Source organism: Podarcis filfolensis (genome assembly GCF_964270895.1).
Source record: "Podarcis filfolensis genome assembly, chromosome: 15".
Taxonomy (NCBI): Eukaryota; Metazoa; Chordata; class Lepidosauria; order Squamata; family Lacertidae; genus Podarcis; species Podarcis filfolensis.
In genome coordinates this window covers 37,439,262-37,463,099 of record NC_139618.1, presented here as the reverse complement: position 1 = coordinate 37,463,099, position 23,838 = coordinate 37,439,262, and the positions used below count along the sequence as shown (strand labels likewise).

The 23,838-nt window shown below is 49.7% G+C and overlaps 3 protein-coding genes across 5 annotated transcripts in view; all 3 read left to right on the top strand.

The window, feature by feature from the left end:
* Positions 1–7,749, top strand: part of LOC310750354 (uncharacterized protein) — a 40,289-nt gene extending 32,540 nt beyond the window's left edge. For both annotated transcript variants that reach the window (XM_083588267.1, XM_083588268.1), the window contains 9 exons: positions 282–394; positions 1,211–1,329; positions 1,505–1,665; positions 2,013–2,125; positions 2,908–3,032; positions 3,444–3,659; positions 4,695–4,799; positions 6,172–6,261; positions 7,470–7,749. In XM_083588267.1, the coding sequence (XP_083444393.1) occupies positions 282–394; positions 1,211–1,329; positions 1,505–1,665; positions 2,013–2,125; positions 2,908–3,032; positions 3,444–3,659; positions 4,695–4,799; positions 6,172–6,261; positions 7,470–7,621 (1,194 nt within the window). In that variant the 3' untranslated portion in view covers positions 7,622–7,749. The remainder of the gene's footprint in view (positions 1–281; positions 395–1,210; positions 1,330–1,504; positions 1,666–2,012; positions 2,126–2,907; positions 3,033–3,443; positions 3,660–4,694; positions 4,800–6,171; positions 6,262–7,469) is intronic.
* An 8-nt stretch (positions 7,750–7,757) lies between these two features.
* Positions 7,758–15,973, top strand: LRRC26 (leucine rich repeat containing 26). The gene is made up of 2 exons (XM_083589035.1): positions 7,758–9,546; positions 10,873–15,973. The coding sequence occupies exons 1-2, from the start codon at positions 8,874–8,876 to the stop codon at positions 11,142–11,144; spliced, it is 945 nt and encodes a 314-aa protein (XP_083445161.1). The 5' UTR covers positions 7,758–8,873; the 3' UTR covers positions 11,145–15,973.
* Positions 15,248–23,838, top strand: part of SLC18A1 (solute carrier family 18 member A1) — a 53,547-nt gene continuing 44,956 nt past the window's right edge. The window contains exons 1-2 of one of the 2 annotated variants that reach the window (XM_083588714.1): positions 15,248–15,382; positions 23,507–23,700. In XM_083588714.1, the coding sequence (XP_083444840.1) occupies positions 15,342–15,382; positions 23,507–23,700 (235 nt within the window). In that variant the 5' untranslated portion in view covers positions 15,248–15,341. Of the gene's footprint in view, positions 15,383–19,606; positions 20,265–23,506; positions 23,701–23,838 lie in introns of those variants that run through there. The other variant, XM_083588715.1, reaches the window with a different exon arrangement.

Here is a 23,838-nt window from a genome sequence, read left to right as displayed (position 1 = left end):
AGGAAATTTCCAAGCATTCCTGTTTGCCAGGCATTTGACGGCTGAAGGACAATGTTCCTGGCAACCAACCCTCAGATCACTGGGTGGGAGAACATTTCCCACTTTTGGGAGGCTGTTCTAACTCTTTATAGGTGTTTATACCTACAAACATTTTGTTTCAATATATGGAGCTACAAAGCACACTGCTGCCGCCAGAGAGCTGAATGTTCATGTTGTAAATGAGCAGGTTAAACCAACGGAATGAGCCTCCTCTCCCACCCCCATCCGTTCTTCCCCTTCAGGCCTGGATAGCAGCCATGGTGCAGAAGAACAGCTGGACAGGGCTGAATGATGTCGACAGAGATGGGACTTGGACATGGGCAGAGGGCCAAGCAGCCAATCTCTCTTCTCCCTGGTGAGTGTTTTGGGGGGAGGTGGCTGCCTTCAAGCAGACATGGGCAACCAGGCCAGGATTGACAGGAAAGACTCCCTCTGTGCTGGGCCAAGGGTTGAACCCGGGACCTCCAGCCGGCGTGGCCTGCCCTGTTTTGCTGCCTGAGGCAAAACATGGAGGTGCTACCCATGCTGTCCCCAGTTACTGGGGGCATGTGGTTATGGCTTCTGTGTTCTGTCAAGGTCTTGCGAGCATCCCATGAGACATGCTGTTCTTGCAAGATCACCCTGGAAGCTGCTGCTGCTGCAGCAGCTGCTTCTCTTCGATTCAGTGGAGACAGTGGTGGTGGTGGGATTCACACCCATGGAGGGGCCCCTTGGATTCTGTCACCTGAGGCAGCTACCTCAGTCTGCCTCATGGAGGGGCCGGCCCTGTTCTACAGGCAGAGCAGGTGCTTCACCACTGACAGAGGGGGCTCCCTTGATATATTGGCCCTCTGGCAACCAACTTATCCAGAACTCCCGCAACCCAGAATCACAGAATCGTAGAGTTGGAAGGGACCCCAAGGGACATCTAGTCCAACCCTTATGCAGCTTCTGAAGGAGTGTCTTTGTCTAGGAAGACTGGGGAGGGACAGTGATCATCTCCCTGCATCTCCTGCCACCACACTGTCAGAACTGCACCCCCAGCTTGCAAAGCTTAGCACCTCATCCCTGGTCCCCATTGTCCTTCCTTCTCTGTCTGGCATGTGACTTTGGCTTCCTTGGCACCTGTCCTTCCCTGTTGAGAAGCTGGTGGTCCCAGCCACGTGTGACCCATTTTTGCTTCCCTCGCTAGGTTGGCGGACACACAGCTTGCTACCGGGGGCTGCCTGGAGATTGGGCCGCAGGGAGAGGGGCAGGTGGCTGCATCCTCCTGCTCCGAGCTCAAGCCATGGGTTTGCAAGGGGTCGTTGGGTAAGTGCTTGGCGGGACTTTGGAAGGGGACAATGCCACCAGGTCCCAATGCTCTCACCTGGCTCTCTTGGCCTCTGCTCCACTGAATGGACTTTGGGAATGATGGGCTGTGGCCATAATCAGGGAAAGCGGCTTGGGCCTCATTCTGGATAATGTCCCCCCGCCTCCTCCTCAGCACCCCGGAGTTCCTGTCCGACAGAGCCTGGGTGGAGCCACTGGAATGGCAGCTGCTACTTCTGGGACCCCTCCTTGGCCAGCGAGTGGCAAGAGGCCCTGCAGGCCTGCCGGAGGTTCAAGAAGACAGAACTGCTGCACCTGGCCTCTCTGCAAGAGAAGGTATGGCTTTTCCGTACCAACATCCCTCCAGAAGCACAGGGCCCCTCATGATGACCTTTGATGGCATGTAGCCCATGGAATTGGGCTGCAGTTTCCAGAAGACGGCTCCCTCACTGGCCCTCCTCTCAGCCTGCAATCAGGGGCCAAGTGGTGCTTGCCCTAGGGAAGCCGGAGCCCTCTCCTTCCTTGATATTGACCTTTCTGGAGAACCCTGTGCCACCCTGTACGTGCCCAAGCCCCCCACCCCTCTCCCTGCAGGGGGGCAGGTGAAAGGTCAACTGAGGCATCATGGGATGGTTGCCTTCTTTCCACCCATCCTGAGGTTGCGGCTGCCATGTTTGTTCCAGGACTGGGTCCGCTCAAACTTTGGAGTAACCTTCTGGACGGGCTTGAATGACTTGAAGGAGGAATCCGTCTTCCGGTGGACAACACAGGAGCCCCTCAGCGAGCAGATGGCACAGTGAGCACCCGGGTGGTTCCTCCAGGGCCCTTTCCCCCTAGATATGACTGCCCTGTGGGCGAATGGTGCCGGGGAAGGTCATGCCCCACCAAGCTTTAAGTAGATCAGCTCAGACATCCCCCCCCAACAATGTTATTGTTTTGTAATAGAAAATAGCTCAGCTTAATCCAAAATGACCCAGTTGGCATTGCAGCCCCTGACTGGGCACATGCAATGGGATCCAATCCCAACCCAACTCCTGTGAGCCTCCTCCCTTATCCATCAGAGCTTTCTGACATCAGTGGCTGGGAAAACGGCATTTTCCATTCCTCCTTGTACCTGGTGTGCTGTATAGCCTGCCTGCATCCCTTCTGTTTGTCTGTCTCTCTTTCTCCCTCCCTTCTGCCTGCTGCCACCATCAGTGTAGCAACCAATGAACAATGGGGCTGGAAGGAACATAGTTTGAAGGACTGTTGTTGGATGAGAGCTTAGGGGAAGGAGGGAAGGAAGTGAACACTGCCCTAGCTCAGATGAGAATCTGAGCCGTGGAAGAATTGGTTGGGAGGGTAATGGTGTTCATCTCATATTCGAGGAAAGCATTGCATTTTGAACCAGGAAATATGAGATGTGGCAATACCTCTGATGATGAATTGAATTTATATGCCCTGGAGTGCTGGCATCCTAGTCGAGAGCATTTGCAAAATTCCTTTTGGAGGGAGCTCTTGTGACCTCCCCCCCCCCCCCCGCCCAGAGCCCTGGAGCACAAACAACCCTCTTCCTTTTGCTTTTGTGTGTGGGGAAAGGTACCTGAAGGATGATATGGCTGATGGGGGCCTGAAGGACTGTGTGTGGTTCAACTCAACAACAGGGCTTCTTGGTGATGCCAGCTGCAAGGAGGAGAGGCCCTTCCTGTGCAAATGTAGTGAAGGTAATTAGTTTATTTGTTGAATTTGTGAGTTGCTTTATCTTGCCCAGGGCAACCCAAAGCTTCTTACAACCAACCCAACCCTCCTTCCCTGAGGAGGGAGCACACAATCCCCAATCTCTTTCTGAATGCCGAAACTGGGCCCCTGCCCATGCATGTACCCCTTTTGAAAACTACCTGAGACCCTGGCTGTTATTTTTACTTGTTGATTATGATGGTCTTTTCTTCTGCTCTGCTCTTTCACTTTGCTTTTATGTGAGTCACTTTTGGGGGTTGTTTGGGGGACAAAAAGCAGCATTCGAATGCATCCGCAAATAAATAATTTTACAACATGCCATGTAAACAGGCTCTGTTGGTGGTTTTAATTGTGGAGCATTAGCTAAGCTGGCCACACCATGTTTCCCTTCCCAACAGCCACAGAATGGTTTGATGAGCAACCTGGCCACGGCGTGGCAGGAGAGCCGTCCGTGCTGTACCCCTCCGCTGAGAGCCTGGAGCAAGCGAAGCAGGAGTGCCTGATGGAGCACAGCGTGTGTGCTGCCGTCCTCCAAACAGGGACTGGCTTCTATCTGATAAGCTCCACGGACAGCATTGTCGCCAAGCCAGATTCAACGCTTTACAGGTGGACCAGTAAGTGAGTCTTGCGTAGGGACGGGAAGAGAACCTTCTTCATGTCTTCTGCCTGAAGGACGTGATGGTTCCTCCTTGCAGAGGAGTGGAGCTTCCAGGTGTAGCGGCAGTGCACTTCTCTCCAGGGAGAAGGAGGTCTCCTTGGGGTCTTTCAGAAGGATCTCTCAAGCCCCTGTGAGCAGCAGGGATGCTGGACTAGATCTTGCCTAGATCAGCAGGGCTCTTCTTATGTCCTTGTGAGAGAAAGGCATCACCAAAGTGTAATTCTGAACCATGATTTACCTTGGAGTCAGCACTGCCTGCCCAGGGGCAGAGTGCCACCCCCAGCGATCTGCAACATGCCTGCATCCTGGCTGCTCTGGTGAGGAGCACATGCACCAGGTCATCCAGGTCTGCAATGCAAAGGCCTTAGGGTCTGTCCAAACTGGGGTTAATGCAGATCGTGAACCACTCACGCCTACTTTATTCCCCCTCCTATAGGCTCTCCTCCAACATCTGCTCCCTAAATCCAGAGATTCCTTGTGCTTTGAAAATCCAAACAGGAGAGCTGCATGGGTTGCATTAAGCCCAGGTATGGACAGCCCTTTGTCGAGAGCTGCTTCCATGTGCAAGACATGAAACTGGTGTAGCTTTCCCTGTTGATTAAAGGAAGAACTTCATCTGCTGGACTTCTGTGCATCATGCTGATGTTAAAGAACAGCGGAAAAGCAATGGGGGGGAAGTGTCAAGCCAGCTGCAGTCAGTAGGCCAGCCTAAAAGGCGAAGCCACTGTCCATCTCGGCCTCTGTTCTCTGCCCTCATTGGCTTGCCTGAGAGCCAAGTTGAAATAACAACAGCAACAGTTGCTCAAGTCAGGTTTTTGATGAGAACATCCTGCTGGCTTTTAATGCTGTGTGTTATGTTGCGAAGCCCCAGAAACGTGGTTGCTTGGAGGAGAGAGCTGTGTGATGTCAGCTGCTTCTGGGGCCTTCTGCACCATGCCCTTCCCTCTCATGCCTGAGCCCTGCTGCACTCATTTGCTCTGTTTCCTTTCAGTCTGTGCAGAGGGCTTCAGCGGCCCCTCCTGTCATAGGGCCTCGGCACCCCCACCACGACCTGCCTGCGACTGCAGCGGCCAATTCCAGACAACGGCTGAGAAAGGTGAGGGAGCTGGCAGTCGTTGTCCCAGAGCCTCTCTTGGGGAGCAGCAGTGGCTCAAGAAACTCATTTTTTGTGGCCTGTGCCAACATTCCAGTGGGTTACATAGCATGGCTGGCAGGCTGTGGCCACTTAGGAGTGCACAAGTACCTGCTCAGTTGCTGAGCACCAAACCTGGATGAATGTGGTTCACCCTAGCAGCAGTGTGTGTGTGTGTGTGTGTGTGTGTGTGTGAGAGAGAGAGAGAGAGAGAGAGAGAGAGAGAGAGAGAGAGAGAGCACACACATCTTAGTCATACATACCTGTGTGTAGCTGCTCCCAGCAGGACATCCTGTTCCTGCCAGCTGTCCTGGGCAACCCCAGTGACAGAAACCTGCTTGTTGCAGAGGCGGGTGGGGACAGCGGGCACAGAGAAGTCTGTTTACTTTCCTGATGGAACAGGTTCCTATGCTTTCCTTTTGACGTGGCATAGCTGCAATCCAATCCCTGCTTACCTGAGAGTACGTTCCGTTGAATTCAACAGGACTCATTTCTGAGTAGACATGGTTAGTATGGTGCTGTTAAACATGATCTGCCCTCTCACACTGGAGGTGACAAATTTCTTCCCCCTTCTCCTGGATTGTTTGCTCGGTCTCCCCCCCCCCCCCCGGCCCCTTCCTATCCTGGTCTGCTTTCTTTTCCTCTTGAGAACGGTGCCATCAGAAGGTTAGCCTGATGCTATGCTGAGCTCTGCAAAATGGGAGGGGGGCAATATGTCTTCACTGAGTCATGGAGAAACAGGGGTAGAGGGAGGTCTAAGTGGGGTGGGTGGAAATACAGACTTGCATTTTTGAGGCAGCAGCAATTGTATTTCTTAGATAACTTATTCAGGAAGCAAATTCGCTCCTTCGGTTAACAATGAATGACTTCAGTGGACTCTCTTGCGCCTGGTGTGTGATGCTAGCCAGTCCTTAGATCTTCTTGAGAATGGAACTTTCTGACCCAGCCTTCAGCCCTGTACATCTGGGGCTTGGCTCTGTTACTTCAGCAATGGTGGAAAGCCACAGGCTGAGATACTTGGGGGTGGGAGAGGCATTCCAGAGCTGTGGGGCAGCCCCTTCCCTAGCCCTTGGAGGGTGCTTTCACCAGAGTCTGGCACTGTCCAGTCCTCCTACCATGTGTACTGACCCCACCATTTCCTGGTTCTGCCATCCTTCCTTTGCACAGAGTATGGGTTTTGCGGTGTGTGTGTGTGGGGGGAGAAGTTGACTTAAACCAGTTTACACTGTTGGTAGCATAGGTATTTGCATAGTTACATCCTGCCGAGTAGGAAGAGGAGGTGGTGAGTCTGAGGTTTTGCCTGAGACAAATAACTAAGGGGCCTTTCTTGTTGCAGTCTGTGGTGTCCCAGTGCAGACGTGTGTGGAGGACTGCCAGCAAATGACAACCTGGAGCAATTGCTCGCTCTGTCTGCCTGCCTGTACTGGTAAGCAAAGAGCCCCTGTCCCGTGAGCTGGGTTGGGAGCACATGGGCAAACCCTCCGCATTCTCTGGGCCCTCAGTCTCTGGGCTCAGATTTCCAAGGATAACAGCTTTCTTTCTTAAAACAATATCCCTGGTGTGTTATTCCTTGGCATGGCATGGCGTAAATAGTCTGAGTCCTGCATATCCTTACAAGCCACTTTGCAGGACCTCAATCTTTCTGCAAGGTAAACAGAATAAAAATAAACATTGCAAAGCCCAAGCTCCCCACTGAAGCAGAGTTGCTTGCCAGACCTTGGCTTCTTTGCATATGGAGAGGTATTTTGCTAAACCTGCCTGAGCCACTGAAAACCGGCCTTACCAGGCTTCATTCTTCTTCATTTATTTGATTTGTGTATTTGTACACTTCACTGGCTGTGCTGGCAAGCTGAGCAGAGGTCCATGGCCTGTTGTTTACAGTAGGATCCCAATGGATGCAATGTTAAGTGTTGTTGAATTTGGACTTGGTGATGTGGAGAGGGTGAAGCACTCAGGGGCCTCTGGCAGCTGGTACCTCTTATTTGGGTGGGTGGGGGACAAGGCAGGTGGCCAGGCTGTGTCTTGTGGCCACTAGTACAGCACAATTCCAGTGACACCAGATCCATACACTTGCTGCCCAGTTCCTTAAACTGCACAGCTCCTTGCCACTTACCTGTTGACGGGGCTCGTGGGATACTTCCTTGCTAGTTTTGTCTGGCTGGTTGCTGGCTGCGTCCTTTTTTCCAGAGCACCAGCCCTAAAAGTTAGGATTGTGCTTTGTATCAGTAACTCCACCTCCTGCCCCTGCCACGGCCTCCTCTTTAGTTCTATGTTTAATAAATGTACATCCTGCCTTTCCTCCCAAAGTTGGCCAGGGTGGCAGCGAGTAACAAAACATTACCAAAAACCTTTCAAAACATTTTAAAATGCTTCCAGTGCAGAGGAAGATTGGAAAAAGTCTCAAACTGAAAGTCTTGTTGGAAGAGGAAGGTCTTCAGTAGAGATGGTATGCTGCCTCTCCCAGGAAGGAGCCCTCTTTGGGTAGCTGAAATGCTTCTTCAGCTGACAGCTTTGCGCTGGCAGGAAGGGGTCCAGCACAGGACCCTCCTCCCTCCTCGGGTTGGCCTGGGCATGGAGAAGTCGGCAGGTACGGAACCAGCCACCCAGTGTGCTTTCTTTTCCTCTATCCCCCAGAAGTGACCCTGATGAGCGGCCTAGACCCTGAGGAGCTGGCCCTCATCACCATGGTCCAGTACAAAGTGCTGCACTCCCTCAACCTCACCGCAGAAGACGAAAGGGACCGGGGAAACTCCTCCAAAATCATCTATGATGCCAAATATCCATGATGCTGTTTCTGCATCCTGGAGGAAGGAAGGAAGGAAGGAAGGAAGGAAGGAAGGAAGGAAGGAAGGAAGGAAGGAAGGGGTCAATAAAAGGTTTCTTTGGGGGGGTTCGTCCCCTCCTATCTTCTTGAGGCTTGCATCCCGAGTGTTCCTGTTTCCATTGGGAGTTTGGCTGCTTCCCAGCAGCAAGGGCTCAGGGCGAAGGGGCAAATTTGGGTGTCCCATTTGTAGAGGGAGGGAGTTGTGGCACTTTTCCACTCCGGTTGGCCAGCCAGATGCCTCAGTGGGAAACCCACAAACAGGACCTGCGTGCAAGAGCAACTCTCCTCTCCTTTGGCTTCCAGCAACGGCTATTCAGAAGCACCCCCTCCCCCCATGGCTGTCGGCACCTGCAGTCCATGGGGCACCCTTGTGCAACTGGAAATGGGCCAGTAGCTGGCCCGCCTTATGGCGGAACAAAAGCTGCTTTGTCAGAGTTTTCATCCACTTCCTCCATCGTCCTGTCCCCTGCAGCAGACAGCCAAGTCCCTCTCTGACTGTCAGGAGCAGGACTGTCAAGCGTAGGCAAGGCCCTTGGGAATCCCAGTTCCAGCCTCATGAGCATGTTGTTGCATCATTCCTCCTCCTCTTCAAATTTGCCTAGTCCTTCTCCTGAAGCCATCCAAACTGACTGTCACCCACCTCTTGTGGTGTGAATCCCCTCAGCTATAACTATGCCTTGTGTTTCAAGGCTGACCTTACCTTACAGGCTTCTTGCTGCGAGCCTGAAATGCTGCTCTGAGCAGCTCCTTGGAGGAAGGGCAGGGTGAAGCACACTAATAAGTAAACCAGTTAACTTGCCTGGCATGATGTGCCAGGGCAGCCTGAGAGCAGGAGCCGAGGGGTGATGCCAGGCAAAGCCAGGAGCCGGCTATCCCAGGGCAGCCTGGTGTGGCTCTTTTGGAGGAGACAGGCTGGGCCCAGGAGGAAGCTGTGGCTTTGCCCCTTGGCAGGCGAGGCTGCCCTGTTAAAATATTTGCTAAGGAAGAGCGAAAGCTCCACCCATCATCAGCTGCACCCAGAAGAGAAGCCAAGTTAATAGCTGGGCAGAAGCAAGGCTGGCATGCAGGACTCTGCTGGAGCAAGGGCAGTTGCTAAGAAGGGGAGCCTGAGAACTGCCCTCCTTTTGCAGGGAAAGGCTGGTGGGTTGTGAGGTTTTTGGCACAAGCTGTGAATCCTGGCCCAGGAGTCAGGGTGGGCATGAAGAGGAGGCTCCATGGCTTGGTGCGGTAGAAGCCAGGTCCTGCCCTCAGGCTCTAGCCTTACCCGCTGCAGTTGCCTTCAGACCTTTGCCACTTTCACCCTCCTCCTCCTCCTCCTCTACCCATCCCCCAGCTGCTCTGCCTGCCCAGCTGTTTGCAGCTGTACCTCTGGGGAAATCAACTGCATGGAGCACAAGCTGCGCTGGGTACCGGAGGACCTTCCAGCCAATGCCACCACTGTCCTGCTGGACTACAACCGCATTGCTACCCTCCGGAACAGCACCTTTGTCGTCCAGGGCGCCCTGCGCCACCTGAGCCTTCGGAGCAACATCCTCGGGGTCATCCACCCCCAGGCCCTGGCTGGCCTTAATGAGCTGCGGGAACTGGACCTGAGTGGGAACTACCTGATTGTCCTGCAACCCAATACTTTCCTCCCCGTGCCGAGGCTGAGGATGCTGAACCTGGGGAACAACAAGCTCTTGATGCTGGAGCCAGAGCTGCTCGGGTCCTTGCCCCACCTTGAGTCTCTGTTTCTGCAGGGCAATGCGCTTGTTTCACTCTCGCCTGACATCTTCAGCAACCTGCCTTCTTTGCACTTCCTCAGGCTGCACAACAACCCCTGGGGGTGCACCTGCGCCATCCAGCCCCTCTACCAGTGGCTCACTGACAACGTGGAGAAAGTCCCAGGTGAGCAGGACTCAACAGGGAAGGGGTTGGAAAGCTCACCTGTAGCTGGTGGCTTTAACAACGATCACCTTTATTTATTGTTTTATTTCATGAAATTTATAAACAGTAGACCCACAACTTAGGCACATTTAACTTGTGCACATTTAGCTTTATACGCTTGGTAAAAAAAGTTTTTAAATCATTTTTAAAAACGGGTGTCTGGGGGAAAAAAGATGTTGACAATTCCACCAGCTGCTGCACCCGTGTTTTGACTCTACACAATTTTAGCTTTATGCACTATCCCTGAAATCTAACCCCCATGTAAGATAAGAGTTGACTGTACTGCTTGACTGCAGAAAACCTCAAAGTGGTTGAAATTTTTATTTTCAGTTCTCTTCCCCAGTTATCTCCACTGCCCTTCAAAGTTCCAGCCATACAAGTCTGTGAACACATTTTCTCAAAACAAATAAATTGGAGCCATAACATTTTGTTTTAGGGGGAGGATTCAGTTTCCCCAAGAGGCTTGCCAAAAAGAATGCATGGTGTGTGGTGGGCGAAGCAGGGCAGCTGGGTGCAACTGGCTTTTATTATAGCACCATCAGCTCCTTTAGAAATGACTAACCATCTGTTTGTTCATTTAGGGTTGTATCCAACAAAGTTCAAAGCAGACCCATTGGAACAAATGTACCTAAGTTACCCTTGTACAGTGGTACCTCAGGTTAAGTACTTAATTCGTTCCAGAGGTCCGTACTTAACCTGAAACTATTCTTAACCTGAAGCACCACTTTAGCTAATGGGTCCTCCTGCTGCCGCGCTGCCGGAGCACGATTTCTGTTCTCATCCTGAAGCAAAGTTCTTAACCTGAAGCACTATTTCTGGGTTAGCAGAGTCTGTAACCTGAAGCGTATGTAACCCGAGGTACCATTGTACATTAGTTTCAGCGGGTCTTCTCTGAGTAGGACTAACATTGGATACAACCTTTATTTCTAAATTAGATTCCTTCGCTGCCAGACACCGGGGGGGAGGGGGGCGGGTCACAACTATCTCCGGTTTGGCAATTAATCATGTGGAAGACATATTGATGGATTTTTATGGAGGTTATGGGACCACCTGGAACTGCTGTTTTGATTTCTTTTCTGGCTAACTTTAGAACAGCAGGTGCCTTGGTCTCCCTAAAAGGTCTTAGCAGAAGCAACCTCCAAACAATCCACATTAATTCCTTTGGCAGGCAGCTTAAGAGCTTAAACCGGTTTGTGCTTGTTGGTTAGCAATCCTCTGGTCCAACATCCCCAACTGCTGCAATAACCACAGCCTTGCCCTGAGTCTCTGTGTCTCTCCCTTTTCCAGAGGTGGACTCTGTCTCTTGCAAACGCCCCACACAGCTCACCCAACATCCCATCACTGCCATTGGGAACGAGTCCTTTGCTCACTGCCGGGAGCCCTGGCTGAACGTAAAAGATTATGCTTTCTTCCTGCTCATTGGCCCGTCCACCTTCTTAACCAGCATCTGCATCTGCATCCTCTTCGGCTCGCTAGCGGTGGCCCAAGCAAAGATCCTCAAGGTGTCGTCCATCCGGCCAGGCGCCCTGGCAAGGCGTGCAGAGCGCGGTCCTCGCTAGCCAAGCTGTGCCTCCAAACCGCCACTGTTTTGATGGCTCCCCCTCAGTCTCTATGGTGTAGTTACGCTGTGGCCCTGCGATGTGGGTCACTGTTACTCCTGGTTTGTTGATGGTATTGAGGGTTTACCTGGATGGGAACGTGAGAAAGCCTTGGGTAAGAGTGTGGGTGTGCAGGTAGAAAGCAGGAGGCAGGTTTGCAGTGAAGTGGCAGCAAGTGGCTTCTGGACCTTTCCTCCTACCCCACCCTTTGACCCTGGAAGAAGTGAACCCCCACCAGCTCAGTTCCAGGATCACAAGCCGGCCTTGAGTCAAAGGTGACATGCTAGAAGTTTGTGAAATTATAGCCAGCACAGAGAAATGAAGCTGAATGTGGGAAGATTCAGTACAGACAAGGTGAGAACGGATGCTGGACAAAATGGATCCCCATTGGCCTGATCCTGCAGGGCTCTTTTCATGTTCTTGCCAATAGAAATGCGACTGGGTGGAGCAGTGTTGACATCAGCAGCTGTGGGCAGAGGCAGTGCTGAGCACCCTTCTTCTGCTCTGCTGCGTGTCAGCACCATCACTGGCTAGAGTGTGTTTTGCAGCCGCTAGCACAGCAGAGGTCCGGGGGACCCAATCAGCTTCCAGCTAGCGCTCTAAAGCAGGGGTCAGCAAACTTTTTCAGCAGGGGGCCGGTCCACTGTCCCTCAGACCTTGTGAGGGGCCGGACTATATTTTGAAACGAAAAAAAACACACGAATTCCTATGCCCCACAAATAACCCAGAGATGCATTTTAAATAAAAGCACACATTCTACTCATGTAAAAGCACACTGATTCCCGGACCATCCATAGGCTGGAATTAGAAGGTGATTGGGCCGGATCCAGCCCCTGGACCTTAGTTTGCCTATGCATGCTATAAAGCTATCAGCTGCTGGGCCAACTCCTTCGTCTGAGACCTGATTCTCTTCAGTTTAAGAAACCTCCTTGGCACTTGTCCTCTTTGCGTGGCACAGCAAGTGTTCTGAGATGATGCCACATAAGCCCCTGAGGAAGGGTGACTTGCCCAATAACTGCAAGCCTACAGCAAAAGGTAGGGTTCGAACACAGAGACCAGCAACCAGTCCTGTGGCATACCCAAATCTGTGACTTGAAGATGGCTAGTTGGGTGGGCTGGCTTCTCAGGATGGAAAGGATACAGGAAGGCCTGAGCCAGCACACACCTCTGCACAAGTTTCTGTTGCACTTAGGAGAGCTTTAGGGTCTGAACAAACATAGAGGGGAGAGGATGGATGTGGCAGGCATGTATGTGGTGCCAATTCAGCTCCTTAGATGGGGATGTGGGTCGATGCTACGCCTGGTCTGGTGCTAGAGACAGAGGTGGCTACTGGATGCCTCCCATGGTGACCGCAAAATGACTGCCTTTTCATCCTGGAGGTTGGAAGGCTGCTGACCCCTTTCAGCCTGCAGCTGAGCCCATGCAAGGCTGCTCCCCCAAATAGGTAACCAGAGACCGAATCTTACTCTTCTGCACACATTCCCACCCGTCTGCTGCACAGTTGCCTAGGATTCTATGCTTGGGGTGGAAGTTCACTTTATTCACTGGTTGCCAGAAAAGAGGTACGTCTAAAGCTGGTGATGCAAAAGGAAATTTGCTTCCTGCTGAGAAACGTCACTGCCAGGCAGAATAAGTAACGCTGAGCTACATGGGGAAATAATCTGACCCTGGGAAATGATAGGCTCCCATGTTTCCCAGAGCCAGGAAAAGTGGTGCATTCCTGCTATTTCCCTAAAATTAATTGTCAATAATTAGTGTATTGGGGAAGGGGTGTTCCCATGTGGTAAGTTTTAAAGTAATAAAACACGGTCCACTTTGCTCTGCACATGCTCAGAGGTGCTGTCAGTAGCCCAGCCAACAGCATCCATGCAGCGGAAGTCTTGCATATAGCAGCTGAAACCAGGACAGGGGCACTGTGGCCCAGGATAGCCAGTCCTGCTTCACTTCCTGCTATGTATTACCCCCAGGTCCCACAGCACTTCCTCAGGCTGAGCCATCTGCTGCGGTCAGAATGCAGCAGGGTAGAATAAGATGCCACCTCACTTCCTTTCAGGCAAAGCAAGCTAAATTTGGCCTCACCATTCAAACTAGGGGCACCCTTGTGGCGAAAAGCTACCCTTCCAGGTTTCCATTCCCTGCCATCTGCCTTCCGGACACCTATCTCACCCGCTCCCTGTTTCTGCCTCCTGCTTAGTCCTTCAGCTGCATGCAACTGTCAGGTCATGGCTTCAAACTCCTTTGCAGGTTCCCATTTCTGCTTCACACCACCTGCAGCTGCTGCAGTTCGACCTTGACACCACTCCAGCACATGCCGTGGGGCAGGTGGTGTTCTTAGGGTTGCCGTTTTAAAAGCAGTAACTGTCAGGAGCTAGAGTCAAGCATTAGGTCAGCTATCAAAGAAAAACACGGTGTCAGTGAAGTTAACTCCTTATTCGAGAAACCGAAACAGCACAGGCCTAGAGGTCCCAGCAACTCTTCCCAGTAGGTCTTGCTCCAACAAAGCAGTTGCGAGGAGGTCCCTGCCTTCCTAAGGCTCCTCCTCTCCAGGGTCTTTCCCAAGCAGTCACAAACTGCTTGCACACCTCTTCATTTCTCTGCATGTTCCAGGGGGGTGGAGCTGGTCCCAGCAGGAAGGGGAGATTCCCTGGCTTCTTCAGCAGTCTGCCTCACCATGCATCTTGTGGCCTGCCTCCTCTCCAGCCTCTGATTCTGGACTGCTCTCTTCCTGCTTACTAAACCCTGTTAACCCTTCAGCTTCCAACCCCTCCTCCTTCCAGTCTTCTCCCTCTTCTCCCTCAGACCACTCATCATCATCCCACCTCCAGTCACCTGACTCTGAGCCTTCTGGATGAAAAAACGTCAGTTTGCCATATTCAGGCATTCTCCCTGAGGTTTCAGAAACTTTGAATGCCGACATTAGGAAGCGTCAGGCACTCCCCGAGCTATCCTTGGGGAAACAGAGACTTAAAGTTGCAGCAAGTTGGGTGTGACGACTAGAGGTGAGTCAGAAACGAATGTGGACAGCAGACAGTAGGGTTTGGCAGGCAGCCCTGTACGAAGGCAGTCGCCCTGTTGCACTGGTTTGGCTACATTAGCTGGCAGCCAGTTAACCCTAACACACAAACATTTCTCTTTCCAGACAGTCACAGTTCAGAAGGCAGTTCAGTTCCTTACTTTCCGAAGTCCATAAGCAATATAAGGGCTTATACACATGACCCTTCCTCCTCTCTTTCCAGGAACGGTCTGTGATTTAAAGCTCCATGCCCCCCCTTTTTTGCTCTGGAGCTTTCCCTGCAAAAACTTGCTCTTTAAAGCTCAATCGTAAAGCAAACAGCAATCTGAGTAAAAACTATATTGACATTTGCTCTGATCCAGATTTAAAGAGCGGGGTTTTGTGGGGAAAGCTCAGGGCAAAACAAAGCAGAAACCATGCTCAGACACGGTGTGTTAAAGCACAGATCAGTGCCTGGAAAGAGCGGGGAAAAAGGTAAATGTGGATAAGGAAAACCTAAAAATAAAAGCCCACTTGTAAAAAGGTGTGCAGGTACATCCCACATGGGAAGCAAGCAAGGGATGTGTCACTGCTGCATCTCATGGACCCAAGAACAGAATTTATGTTTTGTGTGTGTGTTGAGCAGTTATGCAGAGTGGGTATTCCCTGGCCATAGGCAATAATTTAGTGAGCAGAATAATAACTGCTCTGCAGACAGAAAACAGAGAATGCAGCCATTAAAAGGAGAGCCAGTGTGTTTTCACCCTGCAGTCTCTGCACTGCAGGCAGTTGGACTAGATTGTCCTTTGGGCCCATTCCAATTCTCTGATCCTGCAGCCTTTACTTTTCCTTTGGAGCATGTGCCAGGCCCTGAATGAAGTGCTGGCTTTTGAACTTGCTTTTGATCTACCCCCAGCCCACCCCAAGCTTCAGTTATACAGTATGTTTATCCAGTTAAGGTTCATTCCATTGGAAGGGTTCTCAGTGGAATAGCCTCTGCTGTGCCTGCAAGATGTCCCAGGTTCAACCTTCACTGGCATCTCCAGGCAGGGCTGAGAAAGATTCCTGGCCGGAAACCCGGGAGAGCTCATAATACTGAGCTAGACGGACCAGTAGAGGGAGGCAACTTCCTGTGTTCAGCACCTTTTTAAAGAGAAACAAACTGGATGTTTGGGAAGAAGTCGACAACAGTGCTCTGCGCAAGAAGGTATGTGTGGACTGCCACAAAGGCCTGCCAATCAACACTCTACAGCTTGATGGGGGTTGAAAAAGGGCTTCGTAAGAAAGGCCAACATCACTCTGCGCAGCCGGATGGAGAGGAGGTGGCTTTGGGTTGCCACAGTTGCCGGCTAGCTGTTGAGATTCTGCACAGCTGGATCCTGCCGAGGACAGAAAGAAATGGTTGGTTCTACAGTGGTACCTCGGGTTACATACGCTTCAGGTTACAGACTCTGCTAACCCAGAAATAGTACCTCGGGTTAAGAACTTTGCCTCAGGATGAGAACAGAAATTGTGCTCTGGCGGCGCGGCGGCAGCAGGAGGCTCCATTAGCTAAAGTGGTGCTTCAGGATAAGACCAGTTTCAGGTTAAGAACGGACCTCGGGAACGAATTAAGTACTTAACCTGAGGTACCACTGTATTTCGAAGGCTGGAAGCCCAGAAAGGAACAATGGCAGCACCCTACGAAATCTGTTCATTTGTGGGCAGCCTTTCTTGACTAGTCTGCCCTTCAAGAGTCAAGGTTGGGTTCTTACTGTCCCACTTGAAAAAAAATAAAATCTGTGTATGGTAACTAAAATTCTGCAACCTGTACCCCGTCTGTAAATTAAGGAAATGCTTACGACTTCCCCTTGTTTTGCATCGGCTATTCTGCTAATCTTGGGAAGGGACACGGAAGCAGTTCAAGCCCCTTACCCCCCAACCCACAATGGGAAAGTTTTATTTTAAGGGGGCGGGGGTGGCAAGAAAGCTGAGTTTTCTGCAACAGCCCCTTCCTTCCTTCCTTCTTGAAATCAATGCAACTTCTTTTTGTAAAAAAATGGAATCGCCTGAAGAGAGATGAGCGCCGCACCCCACAGTCGCCTTTAACTGGACTTAATCCGTCCAGGGCTCCTTCACCTTTCGCTTATTATTCATAATAATTGGATACCAGTGTCCAGTTAAAAATGCAATAAATGCACACATCTATTTACGCGATTATATCCGAAATGCACCGGTTCCCCCTCCCTTCTCCCCCCCTGCCTCCCGGCGCCGCTACTCACTGAGCTCGGACACGACTCTGTTCACCATCCCTCGAATGGCTGCTGTGCAGGCGCTCATATAGGTGCTCCTCGCCGGGCTCTGCCCTCCCTCCCTCCCTCCCTCCTTCTCCGGCCCCGCCCCTCCCGCGAGCCGGCGGGGAGGACCCGGAAGTAGCGGGAGGGAGAAGGAGCTGGCCAGGGTGCTGAGCGGAGGCGGGAGGGGAGAAGGGGCACCTGTTTTCAGCCGGAGCTCCAAGGTCTAAACCCTGGACCTGAATATATATACATATCATATATTATCATAGAGCTTGGCAGTGCTCCTGAGCATGTGCAGTGTGCTAGCTCCACTCTGCTGAATCAATCAATGACTCCATCAATTTGTTTCAGTCACTGACCAGAGTGAATTCCACTCTGCTGTGTACTACATTTGCTAAAGAGGAGCCCTTCCCATGCAAGAATCTTTGTCTCCTCTGGAGAATATTGAGTGCAATTCCCCCAAATAATAATAATAATAATAATAATAATAATAATAATAATAATAATAATAATTTATTATTTATACCCCGCCCATCTGGGCGGCTTCCAACAAAACACTAAAATACAATAACCTATTAACATTAAAAGCTTCCCAGATGGGTGGGATATAAATGATATTACTACAACAACAACAACAACAACAACAACCTGCTTGGGAACAGGGTGAAGATTTTGGAAAATGTGTTTGGGTTTTTTGTTCTCCTCCAGTTTCAACTGCAACCACTGAAAGGTTCTGAATCTATCTCGTAGAAAAGGGATGGGGAACATGTGACTCATCTGATGTTGTTGGACTACAACTCCCATCGTTCTGGACCCTGGCCACACAGATACCCCATCCACGCAGCAGAGAGTAGGAATGTGTCCTATTGACCCCAATATTGTTTGCTAAAGATATGCCCTTCACATGCGATACTCCCTGGAGAATATTGAGTGAAATTCCCCCACTGCTTGGGAACAAGGTGAAGAATTTGAAGAAACAGTTTTTGTGATATGTGCTGTTGACCCCAATGTAGTTTCTGACTGCTTTGGCAAGTGCTTTGACACATGACACTAAAGGGCACACCCAGTTCTAGCTTGAGCTACATGTTCTGTATGTGAATGTTATTAAGGCGGCATAGATTTATTAGAAGAGCTTCCACGTCAAAGGGCATGTGTGCCAGGAAGTCTTGAGCTATGACGTCTCTCATATTAGATTTTCATCCTTGGAGTCCTGTTCCGACCCCCCCCCCACTTTATTTATTACCCTTTTTGGAAGCAACATAAAAAACCAGCATAAGTACAAAAACACACAGTGTAATTTTGTAGTCATAGATATGGTAACAGTAATATTGGCTTACAAGATTGATGTAACCATATCCATCAAAGCATACAGGAAGAAACTTTAATGATGCAAACAGTGATTTTGGTCCTCTTTCCTCCCCACAATACTCTTTAATTCACCCACCATGCAGGCTTCTCAAGGAGAGACTTCCAGCTTCTATAACCTACCAAACAATACAATACTTTTAGTGCACCCCTATTTTGCAAATGATCCTACCTGCTTTACTTAATTCACACACACACACCAGCCTTTCACAATGGCAGATAGAATGCAGCCTTCAAAGTACAGTGTTTTTAGAAGCTGCTCCAATTATAGTAGGTTGTTTGTGCTCCGGAGGCTTATCATCCAGTTTTGATTGGTATCTAATCCAATATTTGAGTAATAAAGGCTGCAGTGGCAGATAACAGTTACAGGCTACTGCCCTTGTTATGGTTCACGCAGACAATTCTTGCGCAAGATAAATGTTGCTGTTTGTTTATTCCTTCAGAAGAGTGGAGACTTGGGTCCTTTGGCAACCATTAATTCGCTATGCAATATGTATACATATTTGTCTATCATTTTTTGCACTGTGCGCACATCTCTTTCACCATCTCACTGCAGGATATTGCATTCTCACTGTGGGGATATTGCATTTTTCAAAACTCTCAGAAAGTAATATTTCTCACTGGAGAAAATGTGACATCAACTGTTGGTACTGTGATCTAAGTGTGGGAAAATGACAGTGTTTCACCAGAACCGAGTGTTTTTTGTGTGTGCTACTTAACTAGTAATGAGCAGCATCATGGGTGGTATTCAACTAAGTTTTACTCAGAGTAGTGCCATTGAAATCAATGGAAATGGTTGTTCATTAATTTCAGTGGGTCAGGACAGGCTGTACACCATCCAAAACTCTGTCCTCCAATAAAGGGCTGTGGCCAGAAGCAGTGGCGGAGCATGACTACAGCACGCCTGGGATGGGAGGGGGCGGGGCAGGTGGCAGAGAACAAAGGCATCATGCAGCCAACCCCCCCCACCACTGAAGCAACCCCAGCTCCAAGCAGAGGCTGTTGCGCCCTTCTGGCAGCCCCCTCCCCAGATCCAAGCCTTGCAAGGCTGCTTGGCGTGGGGACATGGCATAAACGAAAGTCACCTGGCTTGGTTGCTTTGCTTGTGTTTTGAAAGACACTCGCTGCTGCAGGGCGCCTGTTTGTGCATGTTGTGTTTTCCTGCAGAAGGTTCTGCTTCCAAGTTCGCCCCCGCCCCACATCTCCAGTGGGATGGAGTCAGGCTTTGCCCCCCCCCTCCCCACAGCTCCCCAAGCCAGTGCCAGCTGGTCCCAGTTCAGGATGGTAGTGCCGGGAAGCGGGTGCACAGTGTGCTCGGAGCTGAGTGCTGGCACTGGGGAAGTGGTGTCCCTGCCTCCCAGCTGGTTGGCTATTTTGTCACCCCCCTCACTGATGACACCCGGGGCAGACCGCACCTCCTGCACCCCCTTCCAATGCCACTGGCCAGAAGGGCTTAGAAGGAACACCCAGGGGCTGCTGCTACCCTCTTGCATCGACTGCCTGAGACAATCACATCACTTTGCCTAATGGTAGGACTGGCCCTCAGTACATGGGTGAGAGAGGTCACATTGGAGATAGGGGAGAAGTTTGGTTGTTTGCATTTAAAGGCAAACCCATCAACCTTCACTTTCTGAAACAATGCAATGCATATATTAGGAGAAATTTGCACTAAACTGCTGGTGAATTTCCATGAGGACTTTATAAATAATACAAAGTAAGATAGAAAAAATGAGAAACTGAGTGAAACTAAAAACACCAATTCTCCCATCCTTAGAGCTGACGTGTCCATGTGTGCTGTTGAGCTGGTCTTGAAGACTTCAGGACTCTCCTTTTTGGCCCTAAATGGCACTTTTCCTGGGCCACATTGTTGCTTGGATATTGCCGTCTTCCAGTATATGGGCTTCTCTGTCAGAAGTGGGTTTGAGCTGATGGATGGTGCCTCAGAAGAAAAAGGGATAGGTTGGAATATCTCCCAGCTCCCTTCAGTTCAGTGATCTTGCTGGGAATATTCTGATGGGAGACCTAGAGGAGGAAGCCTGTATTGGGAAAAGTGATGGAGTCCATTGAAGGTGAGCAACAACCTTTTATCACATGGAGAAGGGGCCTGCATTGTTCACCTTCATTGGGCTGTGACAACAGAGCACATGCGTCTAAGAGATAAATCCTGATAATTAAAAAAAAGAGCTGTGGATTTCAGGTGCCTCAGTACAGCAGATAATCTCTGCAGCCCTTTCCAGTCCACACCCTGTTCCCCTGCCTCTGACGCAAACGCAGCTGACAGATTGAATGGAGCATATTTGAACTTCCATTTGCATCTTCCTGGACAAGGCATCCTCATATCCTCCCCAGATAAAAGGCTTTAATAAATTTACCAGGAAGGACACTTTCAAAGCACTGTGCCGCCATCAGCACCATGGAGAGGAGTGGACTGTGATGCACTCGGCAATGGTAAGAAAAAGGACTCTCCATTTCTTACTTCTGGGCAACAAGTTGGAGACGGATGCAGGGAACTAGAGTTTCAAATCCTATCTTTGATAGCAGGAAAGACAGACAGGCAGATGATTTAGACTGTAATCTGAAGCTTGATTACTAGTGATTAAGGCCACTGAATTCAGTGAGAAGGACCTCTTGACATAAAATGACTAGAAAGTTACATGCTATTTGTATAATCATATGGTTGCTTAAACTGGAACACCGTTTTCATTTTTTTTAAAAGATACAGGTAGCTTAGATGCGCTGCTCCATTAGAAAAAGAACCTAAAAGATACAATAGGAAATAACCTTTAATGGGACTGCCAAAATGTCACAGAAATATCAGGCAAGGCTGTGAGTTCTCCTGGACTCTTCTTCGCACTCGATGTTAATCAAAACAAGGTGCAGTGGGAGGAAAAAGTAGAATATGTTAAAGCCCCAGAGGCTACAGTTTATTAGAGTCTTTATGATGGAGTTCAGGAGGAATTGTACAGATTTAATTACATTTGACTCTGCTTGGTGCTAAGGAGATTTCAGAGTCACTTCTAGACAACCTGTTTATTGAGCATTTATTTGCACAAAATCTGCGAGCAGATTTTATGACAATGGATATTTATCGAGCATTGATTCTGATTTGTTTGTGGGGGAGGCTATCTGATGCCATATCAAGCAATTATTATCCCACACTTTTCCATACATCTTCCTGTCACTTACTACGAAAGTCTGATTTATGTGTGCATGTGAAAGTGGGTTTGTTGCAGAACAGTGCCAAATCAACTTTACTTTTGCAACCTGAATTTCCTGGTGTGCAACTGAACCCTAACAGCAAAATAGCAACTGTCCAAAAATGAGTCTGAAAGCATCCCATGTTGCAATGAAGGCTACCAGGACAAAGCAGCAATAATAAATATCCACTCATTGTTATTTTTTAAAATATGAAATAAAGCAATGAGGTTTTGCCCCCCAGAAGTCTTTTCATAAGACTGTAATCAGTTTGAAGCAATAGATGGGTATCTTTGACAGATAAATCGAACAGGGGATAAAAACAGCTGGTGTTTGGATATTAAAAAGTTCTGCTGTGTTGATTGATGAAGCCAAAAAAGGAGGATACTCTGAACATGAAAAATCACGGTGGATAATACAATGAAATAGGAATATATGCACAACTTTACAAACAAAGGTTCACGGGGAATGCAGCTCATCACCTTGGAAAATAAGGGATATCCATGTTAATGGTCTTTTAACTTTTATAGACTTGTTATAATTTCTATGCTATTATAAGTCCTAAATGTATTACTGACATCTATGCCCCTCCCCTTTGCCTCTGCTTTCGTGCCTGCATTCTGTGATGATTTTGTTCTAAGCTTGATTTTCCATTTTAATGTAAAAATATATAAAAATCTACCTACCTATCGAGAAAGATAGAAAAAACAGATAAACAGATTTTTTAAATCCACTAGTTTGCTATGGAGTGTACACCCACTACCCAACAGACAATACCTTTGTCTAGTTTTGTTTCCCCATGTCTGCTACCACAAGTGCCATTTTTCTTTTTCTTTTTCTGTCTGGGCTTTCTTTCTCCCCAGCCATCACAGCCAATTCCTTGATTATATTTTCCTCCCCCACTTCAACAGACAATTCAGTGCCCCTTGGGTGAAAAAGTACTGGGAAGGGGGTGCATTCTGCCCATGAAAACATTCACAAAACTTGGTTCTGCCTTTTAGTTCTCTCCCTGGGCCCATCTTCCCAGTGAATGTATGTGTGAATGACCCCAGGTTCCACCCATCACCAGCTACTGACTGCCACATCCTCTGGCCCGCAGTCCCAATTGCCCATCCACTGTATGGTGGCAAAAGGGCTGCCTACCCCTGGATTGCAGCCTTGTTGGTGCAATGTGAACAATGGGTTAAATTGCACAGTGCTTGGTCTCATGTCTTGAGGAGCACATCCCCCACGTCTGGAGGCTCTGAGACAAGGGTGCCAGGTGCAATGGGTTGCCATAGCAACACCAGCGAGGTTGAGTGCATGACTTGCTGAGCCATTCCCCTCCCATTCGCTCAGGAAATATGTCTGTGCATAGAGAGATGGGTGTAATAGTCTCTTTCATCATGTCCTGAGGCTGCCCTGTTTGTGTGTCATGGTCTGACTGTGAGAGTCGGGGAAAGAAGCTGTGGGTTTCATACAGCAGCGTTAGCTAGCATGTCAGTAGTGTTAGCAGATCTATCTGTACATATGCATCTTTACTTCGAAGACCAGGAGAATTGTATGTAGTAGAAAGTAGAGTTTAGCTTTGTCTCGAGTCTGGAGCCAATAAACACCTTGAAACTTTGAAGGTAGCCCTTCTGGTCCTTTCCCCGGTCTACACACCCCTCTCTGAAGACCATGCCCCCACACTGACCCTGCTATGCACCTTCCTTGACATTTTTGCCTGGCTGGCAGGTTTCCTCTGATAAGGCTTCTTGCTAGCCTGGATGCAGAATGGGACTCTCTGCATGCAAAGCGGGGTGGGGGGTGGGGTTTCAAGAAACCAGTCTATTGCAGTCTATTCGCTTCCATTGCTCCACTCATTTTTACCCCAGAAGCTAGCTCAGGAGGAAATGTGGTCCTCAGGCTGAAAAAGGTTTCCTAGCATTTACGCTTTGAAATCAATGCGACTTAGTCCGACACTCTTTTTATGGACTCTTATATTTGCAAATGGGATGCGGGTGGCACTGTGGGTTAAACCACAGAGCCTAGGACTTGCCAATCAGAAGGTCGGCAGTTCGAATCCCCGCAACAGGGTGAGCTCCCGTTGCTCAGTCCCTGCTCCTGCCAACCTAGCAGTTTGAAAGCACGTCAAATTGCAAGTAAATAAATAGGTACCGTTCCGGCGGGAAGGTAAACGGCGTTTCCGTGCGCTGCTCTGATTCGCCAGAAGTGGCTTAGTCATGCTGGCCACATGACCTGGAAGCTGTACGCCGGCTCCGTTGGCCAATAAAGCGAGATGAGCACCGCAACCCCAGAGTCGGCCATGACTGGACCTAATGGTCAGGGGTCCCTTTACTCTTTACTTTATATTTGCAAATAAACCACCCCAAATTGAAAGATGAATAAATATGAGCATGGAAACCCGTTATACAGCAAGTGCTTTTCGAGCACTGGAAACTTATCTTCCTGGTTGGTCTTCTGAAGCCGAAGCGTTTGGATAGAGGTTTTGCAACATTTCCCCCCTCTTACAGCTACCTGGGGACTGAGAGCCCTGAAAAGCAGGTGAAGAAGTGCACCTCGAAGCTGATGGCGCTGCTTTCCCCAAGGTTGCCAATGGATTGTGCCCCGCGGAGCTGGTTAAAGGAGGGGAGGGAATCCCGGAAGTTAGTGCTGCTGGTTGTGTTTGTTGCCCTGCTGGTTGACAACATGCTGCTGACAGTTGTGGGTAGGTGGCACATTGCTTTGTCTTCTCTCTCCTCTGAGCTGTGTTAATGCTGACAGACAGGGCTGGATCCAGGCCAGTATCTTGCAGATGACCTCCTCCAGTAATCTCCCTCCCAAAACACGGCCACTGAGCTCACTT

Bases quoted from the DNA above. Each gene is read 5' to 3' on its own strand.
- LRRC26 (XM_083589035.1), top strand. From the start codon at position 8,874: ATGGCTTGGTGCGGTAGAAGCCAGGTCCTGCCCTCAGGCTCTAGCCTT. The intron at 9,547-10,872 runs GTGAGCAGGACT...TCCCTTTTCCAG, and splicing joins CAACGTGGAGAAAGTCCCAG to AGGTGGACTCTGTCTCTTGC.